The 11692-nt window shown below is 56.1% G+C and overlaps 1 protein-coding gene across 1 annotated transcript; it reads right to left on the reverse strand.

The window, feature by feature from the left end:
- Positions 1–2937: 2937 nt before the first annotated feature.
- On the reverse strand, positions 2938–11561 carry LOC104505788 (delphilin-like). Its single transcript, XM_010146499.1, has 10 exons — positions 11424–11561; positions 10483–10570; positions 9305–9394; positions 8374–8570; positions 7711–7866; positions 6435–6521; positions 5767–5896; positions 4033–4151; positions 3415–3579; positions 2938–3009 (listed from the first exon to the last, which is right to left on the reverse strand). Exons 1-10 carry the CDS (start codon positions 11559–11561, stop codon positions 2938–2940), a joined length of 1242 nt encoding a protein of 413 aa, XP_010144801.1.
- Positions 11562–11692: the final 131 nt, after the last annotated feature.

Below are 11692 nucleotides of genomic sequence, written 5' to 3' on the forward strand. Positions count from 1 at the left end.
TGACCTGTACCCTGGGATGTTCAGGGTCACATTCCCCCGTCTCTGATGGAAGTGGCACCCCATGGAGCCGGAGCCACGCCACGGCTGTGTTCCCCGTGCTGACCCCAGGCTGCTGCCTGACTTATTATTTCCTTTCCAAGGACAGGCTTTCCTGGGAAGAGGATCCCATGATGGAGGCTGATGCAGGCATTCTGTTAAGGCTGGGCTGCACAAGGCTAAAAGGAGAGCGCCCGGCCAGCGCCCTGGCTTTGGGGCAAAATTACCCGATCCTTGCGGTGACCCAGAAGCGGCAAACCCAGCGCGTGCGGTGACGGGTGCCAACTGCCCTACGTAGGTGCTGCACGGAGGCTCCGGGACATCATTCTGTGCTGGTTACAGCAGTGCTGGACCGCGGGGTGGGGGTTTGACAGCCACGCCGGGCTGCTGGAGATCCCCGGGAAGAGCCAGGCTTGGTCGGGCTAAGGAAATGTCAGGAGGGGTTCGAGCACTTCAAATACGCGTGCCCAGCGAGGGACTTCTACCTGTGACATTTTTAACTCTTTTCCGAGCCATTTGACCAGTGCTGTGGCCTCCAGGGAGGACCTAGAGCTTGAGCAGGCTGCTGTAAACAAGCTAAACTACAACCAGGAAATCTGATATGAAACCGGTCCCTGTTAGTGTGAAGGGAGATAAATCGCTCCAGGGATATAAACTCCACCTTCAGCCAAGAATTCCTTGTCAGAGGGGAACAATTCTCTGGCTCATACGCTCGCTAAATGTTTTCTTCTGCAGGCTGCAGAAAAAACATCCATACTATTTTAAGAATCTGTGGCTCATATTCATCACGCTGTCCTGAACGCTGGAACGCAAGCAGCTCTCTTCACAATTAGGCAGGTATTTTCCCCATACCGGCCCAAATCCAGCCAGGCCAGATCCTGCATCTCTCTCCTGTGGGTGTAAGGGGCCAACGTGGAGAAGCGCAGTCACAGAAGTGCCAGATGCAGCGGTTTTAAGAAGAAATTTTCGACGGGGCACAGAGGTACGTGCAGTCAGGAGGCAGAAAGCAGTAGCTTTATTTTAGGAAGAGCACATAGGCATTGGGTAGAGGCTGAGTTGTGAATATACAGTCCCATTATCAAATAATATAACCATACATCAGAAGTTCTGGTTCTTTGAAAATATTCACATAAAAATACCAAAGGGGCTGGAATTCTAACTGTTTTGGAAAGTCACGACATGTAGCAAAGTCTATGTACAGCATTTTCACATGGAGAATGAGAGTTTCAAAAGAACCTCCAGTGGTTTAAATATTGAATATGTCTTAAAAAAACAAACAAAAGAAACAACAAAAACCCCCAAAACAACAAACAACTGAACACAGTGTGCAACATCCAAACTGGGAAGAGGAGCTGGGTGAGCGCTGCCCTGTCACCAGTCAGGACAGAGGAGAGGCAGATGGGGCTAAACCTCTGGGAACACAACGCAAGAAACTACCTGGCACTTAAAGCTGTATGAACTGGGAACGCTTGCGAAAATAGACTTCACTTCCTACAGCAGGGCTTAAAAAAATGCTGAAAACTGAAGATTTGGTGGTCATAAGGTCTCCCATAAATAATGCACCAGTTGGTGATCCTGTGCTTGAGCAGGGGCTGCAGGAAGAGCTCCAGCTCTGGCAATGGACGGGAGGATGGTGACCTACACTACGGCTTGCTGGAGCGCTTCCACGGGGCAGGACGTTGGAGGGTGTCGGGTTTGAAAGGCAATGGATGCGTTTCGCACGGAGCAATGCCTCACGATGTGAACGCACTGTAGGTTTGAGCTCTCGGGGCAACCGTGTTGCTCGGAGGCACATGTGCTGCCCGGGATGCTGCTAGCCCTTTCCTCCCAGGGGACATCTCGGAGGGAATTAAGTCATCTGAGTAACAGTTGATGTGGCTGGAAGATGTACGTGCATGCTTCTGGAGTTCCCTGGGTATATTCAGCGAGAACATCCCATGGTAAAGGGACTCTCTTCCTGCCCTCGGGGGTGCAGGAAGGAGGGCAGGGGGTGTATTTCTCACTGGTCTCTGCCGTGCCTGGGGGATGGTGTTTGGGGCTGCAGCGGACTCCCACTCATTTAGAGGCTCCTGAGGGTTCTGTGCTTTCCAAGGAGGCACCAAAATGCTCAGGGATTTATGTCTCCTGGTGAGTTTAAACGGGTCTGCCGCTGATGTTAAACCCTTGGGAAGATTTCAAGACCTGTCAGCCTCTGCCACACCTTTAAGCAAAGCTGACGGCCAGGGCTTGCCCTCCTCGCCAGCACAGCTGGGTGGAACCAGACTGGACCTGTGTTTGGGACCACACGGGTGTGCCAGAAGGGTTCTGCAAGGTCATGCTGCTTTCCACTGTCACTGGCCGGCAAAAGCAGGGGATTAAAGCCTCCAGGCCACCTCCAATGGTCTCCCCTCTGCTGCTGCCAGGTGGAGCTCCAGCCCCACGGTGCAGCTCGAGGGCTTGGAGAGGGATTTGAGAGGGGCTCCTCAGGGTCCCAGGGGAGCAGGCACACGTGGCAGCCCTTGTCCCCCCGCTCCCTTCCTCACCTGACCTGCTCTGGCTCCCAAGGGGCTCTGGCTGGACTCCAGCGACTGCTGGTGCCCATTATACGTGTTCTGGAAACACAGAGAGTGGGATTTTACCCAAATGTGTCTGAAATCCTTTACTCAGCTGGAAACGGAGGATGCTGAGAAAGCTGTTGTGAAGACCAGCGCGGTATTTACCTTCTTGTTCCCGTGCCTCACCCTCGCATCCATCCACCATCACCTGCGGTGCCTTTTCAGCGTCCAAACTGCCCCGACCTCTCGGTGCGTGGTTCTGCTTGGTGGTAGCAGGTGACAGCAGCGTATTTACAACCAAACTCAACAGGAGCAAATTGCACTTTGTTGGCAATGAACTGTTGCACCTTGCATTGCTGCGAGCCCGTCACCAGGCAAGCGGGGAGGTCATCCTGGGGCTGCGCTGGCTCTCGCCGACCTGCACATCACCGAGCGCCCGCTGCAGGGAGGGAGCAACGAGCAGGAGCTGAGCATCAGGCAAGGGCTGGTGTGGACAGAGAGGGTGTTTCAGTGGTCCTGGCCACTGTGCACTTAATTCTCCCCTTGGCTTCCCACTGGAAAAGTCAGTCCAGGCGTCTGCTTTGTGGTGCTCCGACGCAGCCGTCGTTAACCCACGTCGGACCGTGACAACCCTCCGTGGTGGTGCATGGACCATCAACCCTCACCTCAGCCTGCTGCACCAGCCGCCCAGCTTGTACATTAGACAAATTGCATTTTAGAGATGCTCGGGTACACGTGCTCACAAAAAACTCATCTCGTTCCCACAGCTCGCATGCAATTAAGGCACTTCATTGACGCTCAGCTGGAATCCCCTCGCTGGGTAGAGTGGAAAAGTGCAACTCACCTCAAACTTGCTCATGAATTCTGCAAAAATGCCGAAGAAAGCTTCCGAAGTTGTCATTTTCGAGTCTTCCCCGAAGAAGGACAACACCTTGCTGAATTCATCCATGGCCTTGTGCTGCAGGTCATCCAGGGATCGCATGGCAGGCTGCGCGCTCTCCAGGAAGGACTGAGAGGAAGGGCTTAAGGAAAAACAGCCGTACCATGGGTCTGGTAGGGGTCGGAACCGCTTCTGCTTACGGAATGGCTGGGTTTCATCTCGGGTCTAAGAAAGGACATGGTGCAAACGCAGGCTGCGGCCACACGCGGGGGGATGTTCAGTCCTCCCCAGCAGCCCTTCTCTGAAAGGAACAACAACTCGGGGAGCTTTCTGGCCTTGTGGCACTGGGTTTCTGCCCACCAGAGGCATGTGAGTGGGTGGTCACCTCAAAAGCTGTTCCCCATGCTGGCTAAGCCAGAGTGGAAGGTGGAGATTTCCACCACGCTCTCACCAGGTGCGGAGACAGTGCTTTCTTACCCGCCGGACACAGCCCGCTGCTGCTTACCAAGGAGCCATAAGGACAAATGGTTTTACTCAGGGCCAGTGTCACATCAGTGATTTGCCCCTTTTACAGAAGGATACGCTCATCACAATTGCAAACCGGTCCTCGGCGGTGGCTGGCATGTTGCGACAGGCCAGCTGTATGTCACTGACGGTGGTGTGCAGGTCCTTCAGGTCAGCCGTTAGCGTTCTCTGATTGACTGCGCGGGAAGAGGAGTCAAGAGCGTTAGGGGACAGGTCTGGCTCGGTTCCTGCGGCAAAGCGAGGGCCTGGAGCAGGGGCCATCGGTCAGGGTGCTTCAGGCTGTCTGTCTTCATGGCTCTGCACAACCTGTCCACGTTGCCCAGGGTGTGGTGGCCAACCAGACCTTCCTGCTGGCCTCCAGCAAGTTGCCAGCAGCCAGTGCTGGGGCCAAGAGATGCCAAGGACCTCAAAAGGAGCCTGGAACGTGCCCAGGACTCAGCAGAATGAGGGAAGTGATGAATACGTGGGTACTTGACTTGGGAGGGAGATACATGGCGTGTATGGGATGGTGGGACAATGGATTCAGGCTCAGACTCCTAGCTGTCTCGAGGGCCAAGCCTTACCTCTTCTCCAGGCAAGGGAGAAAGTGAATGACAGTGTGTTGGGAAGGTTTGGGTTATGAGCTGTGTTGCTCTGTGGCCTGTCTGAGGGCCAAGCTGGGCAGCCCTGGCTGGCACAGGGTCTAAAATCGGGTAGGAAGTGGCAGGAGTTTGGGCAGCAGGGAGCCATCAGTGACAGAACTGTTATTTAACAGGCCAGGTACAACATCCAGCTGGGAAAGCTACAGGGACAGACCGTCACTGGGTGGAAATTTACATCTCAAGCCTGAAATTTATCCTTTATTTATCCACCTTTGCACTAATTCCCAAGGGAATTACTCACAAACAACAGCGGATGGTGTGCAAGGAGAAGGCAGCCCATGCTTTGCAAGCAGCCAGCCCACCTGACACCAACACAAGCAGATGGATGATAACCCCAGCATCTATGTGACTCCTTTTTATTGCACCCGATGAAGCCGTATGATCCCCCGTCAGTGTGACATACCTGCGCCTGGACTGTGAACCCATAACTTGAGGGGTGTGATTGCAGGCAGTAATTATCACAGAATCACAGACTGGTTTGGGTGGGAAAGGACCTTAAAGCCCACCCAGTCCCAGCCCCTGCCATGGGCAGGGACACCTTCCACTAGACCAGGTTGCTCCAAGCCTCATCCAGCCTGGCCTTGGGCACTCCCAGGGATGGGGCATCTACAGCTTCTCTAGGCAACCTGTCCCAGTGCTCCCCACCCTCTCCGGGAAGAATTCCTTCTAATCTAATCTAAATCTATCCCCTTTCCATTTAAACATGTTACCCCTTGTCCTGTCACTCCCTGCCCTTGGAAAAAGCTGGATGCATAAACTGTAATAGTGCTGGCACCTGTGCCGGGACAGCTGCATGCCAGGGATGGAGGGAGGCAGAGGCTGGGGGGAGCAGTCCTGCTCCTGGCCTTTCCCTCATCTGTGCCTGATTTGTGCTTACAAGGTACCTCTGAACTTGGGAACCACTTTTTCAAGGCAGAAGGAAGGTCCAGGTCACGGGACAGAGCCGTCTAGGTACTCCCATGTGGGATGGATGGGCCCTCCCCTGTCACTAAGCTCGTCCCTTCCTAGCCCCATCCTCTCGCTCAGGACCATTCCTCACGTATTTCAGCTGCTTGTGCTAACGCCACGCAGCTCGTGGCCGATTCCAGACCCCTGCAGAACCCTGACAGTGCAAGGAGACACAAAGCTTGCAGGTGCTTTTGTTCCTTACCTTTGGCAGCGAGCGGCACTGTAGGAAGATCCTTGGCAAAGCCCAGGAGCTCTGGGAAATGTTGGCTAAGTGATTTGGCAAGAATGTGCAGGAAGGTGGATTTCCCATCGACGGTCTTGGTCGTGTTCAGCTGCGGCAAAGCAGAACAAGTAAGGAGATTGCTGAGCAGGGGAGAGTGGGTTTGGCCAAGCCCTCGCTGTGTCCATCACCAAAATACACAGGGGCTCCTCTGCCCTGCTTAGCTCTCCCGGTGCTCACGTGCCTGGCAATTCCCAGCCATGCCACGCGGATTAATGTTTAAATAGGACATTTAATGTTTACACAGCACGTTACGCCCAGATTAGAGGTGTTGAGATGCTAAGCAGTGCCTCCCTCCCACAGGGCAGGGCTGTCCCCCCGTCCTCCACCCCTTGGGAGACCCACGTGGGATAAAGACCCTCGTTTTCTCCCACCACGCAGACAGAAAGCTCTGGCCAGCCTCTCACCCTGTCACGCCCCAGCACACTGAAGTGACACCACAGTTAGTGTCTCGGAAGTCAACCCTGTGCATCGATCCAGCCCCCCCTTCCCTCTCCGGGAGCCGCTGCACCCCGGAGCCTTGTACGGGAACAGGCATGATGAACTGGCACTGGTGCCTCCGGCATGGGAAGAAGCGTGCTTCGTCTTACCTCAGTGAGAAAATTGATTTTAAAGCCTGTTGTTTTGCCAGTCTTGGGCTGCCCGTTGTTCAGGTAGTTCCCCATTGCCAGCACAAACTGCAAAGAGAAACCCCAGGTCTGGCCAGTGACCTGCAGCACTTACACCATCCCATCTCCTTGGGTACCCTCTTTTGGGTCACAGGGACCTACCAGTGATGGCATAGGGGCAGAGGTAAAAAACCTCCCTCTGTCTACAGGGCAGTTGGAAAACACCCTTTTTTGTGCCGGGTCACTTCCGCTAAGACCCCCGCAGTAGATGTGCTCATAGAGCATCCTTAATAAAACCTGATCAGGTCACTCGGTGGGTTAGATGTGGTGGCGGAGTGCGTGTTAAAGGCAGAGTTTCCTCTGGCTCTGCACACACTGTTCATGCTGTCACCCCCACATGCTGGGAGGGGGGCTGCCAACGCACCCGCCGGCACAGCAGCCCCAAGGGACGGGCTGTGGGTCAGAGCGCAGGCTGCCCTCTTCTCCGAGCTGCTCCCGTACGAAGCCTGCACCGAACCCTCCGCAGCAAAGCCCTCGCTTCAGACCCAAAACTGGTCCTCATCCATCAGCCCGAGCTAGAAAACATGCCTCGCTTGTCACCTGCATTCCCAAATTTCCAAAACCCTTGTAAGAGATCGTTTGGATGCTTCCCCACGCGGTCTACATGGATGCTGCCCAGGATTCCCATTCCCTCCCCTGCAGCCGTTGGGAAGGTCTGTGCTGCCCAGCACTGCAGGGAGCCCGTGCCCAGGGCTGGCCTGGAGCTCTGCTTGCACCCACAGCTCCTTTGCCACTTCCAGACTAAGGATGGGGGTCCCCAGGCTTTGTCAGTGTCTAAGGGGGGTGTTTTGTCTTGTGTCACAGCCTCAGGGTCTGGCTGTGCGCAATTTGGCTTTGCCTTTTGATTTCAGGGTGGTTTTGTCCTTTCAGGGCTCAGTCTGGAGGTCCACTCAGAGATCTCCTGCCTGCAAGACAAGGATTCTCCTGCTCTAAGTGCCTAAGCTCTCCTCTTCCCAAAGCCTTTTGCAGCTGCAGATCTTTACGGGCATATTTTAAAGGGAAAGCAGGGGTCTGGCAGATCTGGCTTCTGCCAGATGCCTGGTTGCCTGCGAGCTCCCTGTCAGCTCCCTGCCTGCGAGCTGCCTGCGAGCTACCGGCGAGCTATCTGCGAGCTGCCTGCTAGCTGCCCGGCTGCCTGTGGATGGTCTCACGGACACTGGGAGCCCCCAGTGGCTGTTACCAGAAGGACCGTCCTGACCTCCAGGATCTTAGCCAGCTTCTTGCTGCTTTTCAGCTCCAGCGAGGCCTTGCAGATGCACTCGTAGCTGGCCTTGATCTCCTCGGTCTTCTCCTGCAGAGTGGTCTTAAAATGCAGGCTGCGCAGGCGGATCTTGTACTCTGGCACTGACAGCATCTGAGAAGAGGAGAAGCAGAAAACCACCACTCTCACCATCAGCCATAATCCCTCCGACTCGGTGTTTTTCCCAGCATATTTCCCTGCGCGGGAAAGCCGCGTTCCCTTGCTTAGCGCAGCTGAGGCAGCGGAGTGGCTGGGACGGCTGCTGTAGCTCGCTGGGCATGGCCCGTTGCTGCCCCAGGACGGTTTCATGCCGATAGCCACAACTGACTGCCAACAGAAAGTAAGTCCGAGTTGGGCAAAGTCACTCTCCCCATGGAGTAAACTCCGTGGTATGCTCCGGCTGTACAACAGCCGCCGAGGGGGCTGCCAGACACCTCGGCCATCAGCCCCAGCGTCGCTCTCTGATGGTCCCTGTGACCAGTCCTCCCACCCCGCCCCGTGCGTGAGCACCCCAGCGCCCTGCTCGCTGCCTCCTCTCCGCTGTGTTCTCCTCCCCTCCATCCCAGGGATGCTGCACACGGAGATCTCGCTCCCCGAGCACACATCCCTGCCCACAGGTACCTGCAGCACAAACTGGTCAGGCTCGCTCAGCTTCCCGGGGTTCTCCTTGTAGCTCTGGAAGCGCTGGACTTCTTCCCTGTCCGGGGCGTACAGCAAGAGCTGCTTGATGTGGGAAGGCTCCAGGCGATCCGTCTCCATCGTCATGAGGATCTGGCGCAGCTCGATGTGCGAGAGCTTGAGGTGGGCTATCAGGATGGCTGGGGGGAAGGGAGGCTCGTCACTTGTGAAGGCAGGGGGACCAGACCCCGGCGGGGGGCTGGGTGTGCCAGGGACAGACTGTCTGGCAGGATGGGGCTAGGAGGGGAAGGTCAGTCTCTCCCAGGTGAGAGTGGTGTGGATTTCTACGTGTGCCCGTGATGGCACAGGCTCAGCCCATGGGAGAAAGGGTCTCCACTCCCTGAGCCCCTGCAGAGTCCAGGGGGCCCAAGGAGTCACTCTGTTCCTGCAGACCCCCCCAGCTCCTGCATCATGTGCATCCTCGGGCTGGGCTGCACTGGAAACCAACCCCAGCGCCTCCTCCTCTCCCACATCCCCCGCGGCCAGGAGACCAGGGTCTCGCAGGGTCCCACCAAGCCCTCCCACCCTCCTTCCTCCCAGGAGCACGCCCTGGAGAAGCGGCTCTGACCCTTCTCCGGCGGGCGGCTGGGCAGCCCCGCACACCCATGCAAGCTCTTCCCTCTCCCTCCCCAGGCCAATGAGTCACATCCCATCTCCCTCCTTCCTCGGAAAGCCTTCTCCCCCAGCCCAGGCTGAGCCCAGCACGGAGGGGCTGTGGGCTGCAGGAAGAGCCCAAACCAGCAGAGCTGTGCTGGGATTCCGCTCATGGGATTGCGCTCATGTAGCCTCCTTCCTTTTACCTTTCCAGTTCTCTACATCCCCCGTCCCATCTCTGGGCCCGTTTTGGGGGGCGTTGACCGTGATGGTTACTTACATGTGTTGTAGGCCTTTTTGTGGGACAAAATTTCAACCACGTCTTTCTTTTTAAAGTTTTCAGGCATGAGAGTTGGCTCTGGAAGAGAAACTGAAAGATTTAATCATGGGTAAGGACAGGCTCAGCCGGCTCCAGCAGGAAGAAAACTGCCCTGAAAACAGTGAAACCATGAATGGAGAGAGGAGAACTGATGCCTTGCACACAGCAATGGCTCCGGGAATCCTTGAATTCTGCGATTCAAAGATCTCCTCAATGGAGGACTCAGTTGGAGCTGAAAAAGGTAAAACAAGAGGTGAAACACACAGAAAATCCCAAACTGCCCGGAAGCATCCCCAAAAAAATACCCTCTGAGAAGCATCCCACTGCCACTCCCTCTGTATCTGCCAGCTCTCACTTTGCTCTGCCCACGCTGCCATCGTGTGTCGTGTCCTTTGTAAGACAGCTCGGACATCCCACTGCAATTTTACCTTTCCCAGCATTTCCCTCCCTTGGGGCAGGCTGTGAGGGGCAGGAGCTGTCACCCCACGCTCCCGGTGCCTCCCACTGCGCAGGGTGGCACCCCCAGCCTGGACCCACTGTGTGGGTGGGAGAGAAGCCGGGTGGGTGGGAGAGCCTGGTCGGGGGGTCTGCAGGAGAGCCCGATTCAAGAGCAATGGGGAGGCTGCATGGGCAGGTACCTACAGACCCCGTACTTTATTTTTGGGGGGAACTAACTGATTATAGACATAAAAAGCCAGCCATATGCACAGCCCATGACAAGGTGGGCAGCTGTCGGGGTAGTGTGGGGTGCAGGTTTGAGCTTCTGCTTTGTTGCAAACCAGGCCCCTCGTGGCACTGGAGAGGGGTGCTGGCACAGCGGCATTCCCGTGGGATGGGGATGGCCTGGCAGCAGCACGGAGCGCAACGGGGAGCAAAACCCTCCAGCTGAGTTTCACTGCTCCCATGGACTGAAATGTGGAGACAAAACAGGTAACGGCAAGCAGAGAAAATTAAGGGAGACAGTGAAACCATCTCCACCTTAATGATCTGCTGCACCACCGGCCACAAAGTCCTGTGTAGGAATGAACTCGGTGCCGCAGGTGATGCTCAGACCAGGCATCACCCACTGAGCCCCAGTTCCACCCAGCACCCCTGTCTCCAGCCAGTTCCAGGACCTATTCTGGGACCCAGGTACTTACTCGTAGGTTTTTGCGTCCCAAAGTGCAGCTCCAGGTCGAGGTATTTGACCATATCGCTCAGCTTGTCGTAATCCGAGTCTTCCCCGAGCTGCAGGGAGAGGAAGAGTTAGGAGCTGTGGTGGCACAGGGGACACCCAACGCTGCTCTGCGCTAGGCCGCCTTCCCTCCACCCCTGGCTAAGCTCTGCTTCCCAGGAGAAACTGGGACAGGCTGATGGCACTGCCCCGTGCCTGGAAATCAGTCGTTACAGAAACCAGAGCCTGGTCAACCTCTGAGCGGGAGTTTCTACACGTCACTAAGCCCACCTGGTGGGACCTATTCCCTTGTCCAAAAAAAGGAAGGAGCGCGGAGCTTCCTCCCATCGGCATTTCCTTGTGCCCTGCAGCTGGTGACACCGCCCCACGGATTCATTCACCTTCTGACACAGCGGGAATGCGACAGAGCAGTTCTGCTCTTCGCTGGCTACTGACAGACAAAGTGGAAATTCCAGGTACTTCAGGAATTTTTTGCATCCAAAAGAACCACTGTGAAGAAGCACCCTTGCTCTCCAGAGTGCCAGGGAGAGGGACCGGCAGGATTCCGAGTGCTTTCTACGAGCTGGGTGCCTGTGGGACTGGGAGATGATCCCACAGCCCCCCTCTAGCTGCTCAGGGCACAAGCAGTATGGCACATCCAAACACATTCATCACCACGAGGCTGGAAATCCATTTCCAGGGAGGCCAACTTCTCCCGACAGGGACTGGAATCCCCCCCTGGAGTTCTGCATCACTTCAAGTCCATGATGCCAAAGGATTCTCCAGCTGGTCTCACTCCTTGCTCCTGTTTTCCCGCTCCGGTGCGCTCCCCGTCGCTCTTTCAGCCATCCCCAGATTTTCCCACTGATAAAACCTCCCACGGTGGCAGAGCGTGCCCGAAGGCAGCTCCTGCCTCCTCCAACCCACAGACACCGGGAAAATAAGTGTTCCCAGGATGCTGCACTCAAACCCAGCACCTCGGATGCTGTCCAGAGCCTCTTCCCACTCCAGCAGTTTTGGTCCAAAATAGGATGAAAAGACGTGGGAGACTTTCTGTAACGGCATTTCCCGATTTCATTCCCTTGGCCGTGGCACGGAATGTGTAGCCCAACAAGAGGTTTGGACACAATCCTCCGGGTGGGGGTCAGCCCCCCCCAGCGCCATGGGCACACGGATGATCCCACCGCCCTGCACAG

The sequence above is a fragment of the Eurypyga helias genome, unplaced genomic scaffold, assembly GCF_000690775.1.
Source record: "Eurypyga helias isolate BGI_N326 unplaced genomic scaffold, ASM69077v1 scaffold44790, whole genome shotgun sequence".
Classification (NCBI taxonomy): Eukaryota; Metazoa; Chordata; class Aves; order Eurypygiformes; family Eurypygidae; genus Eurypyga; species Eurypyga helias.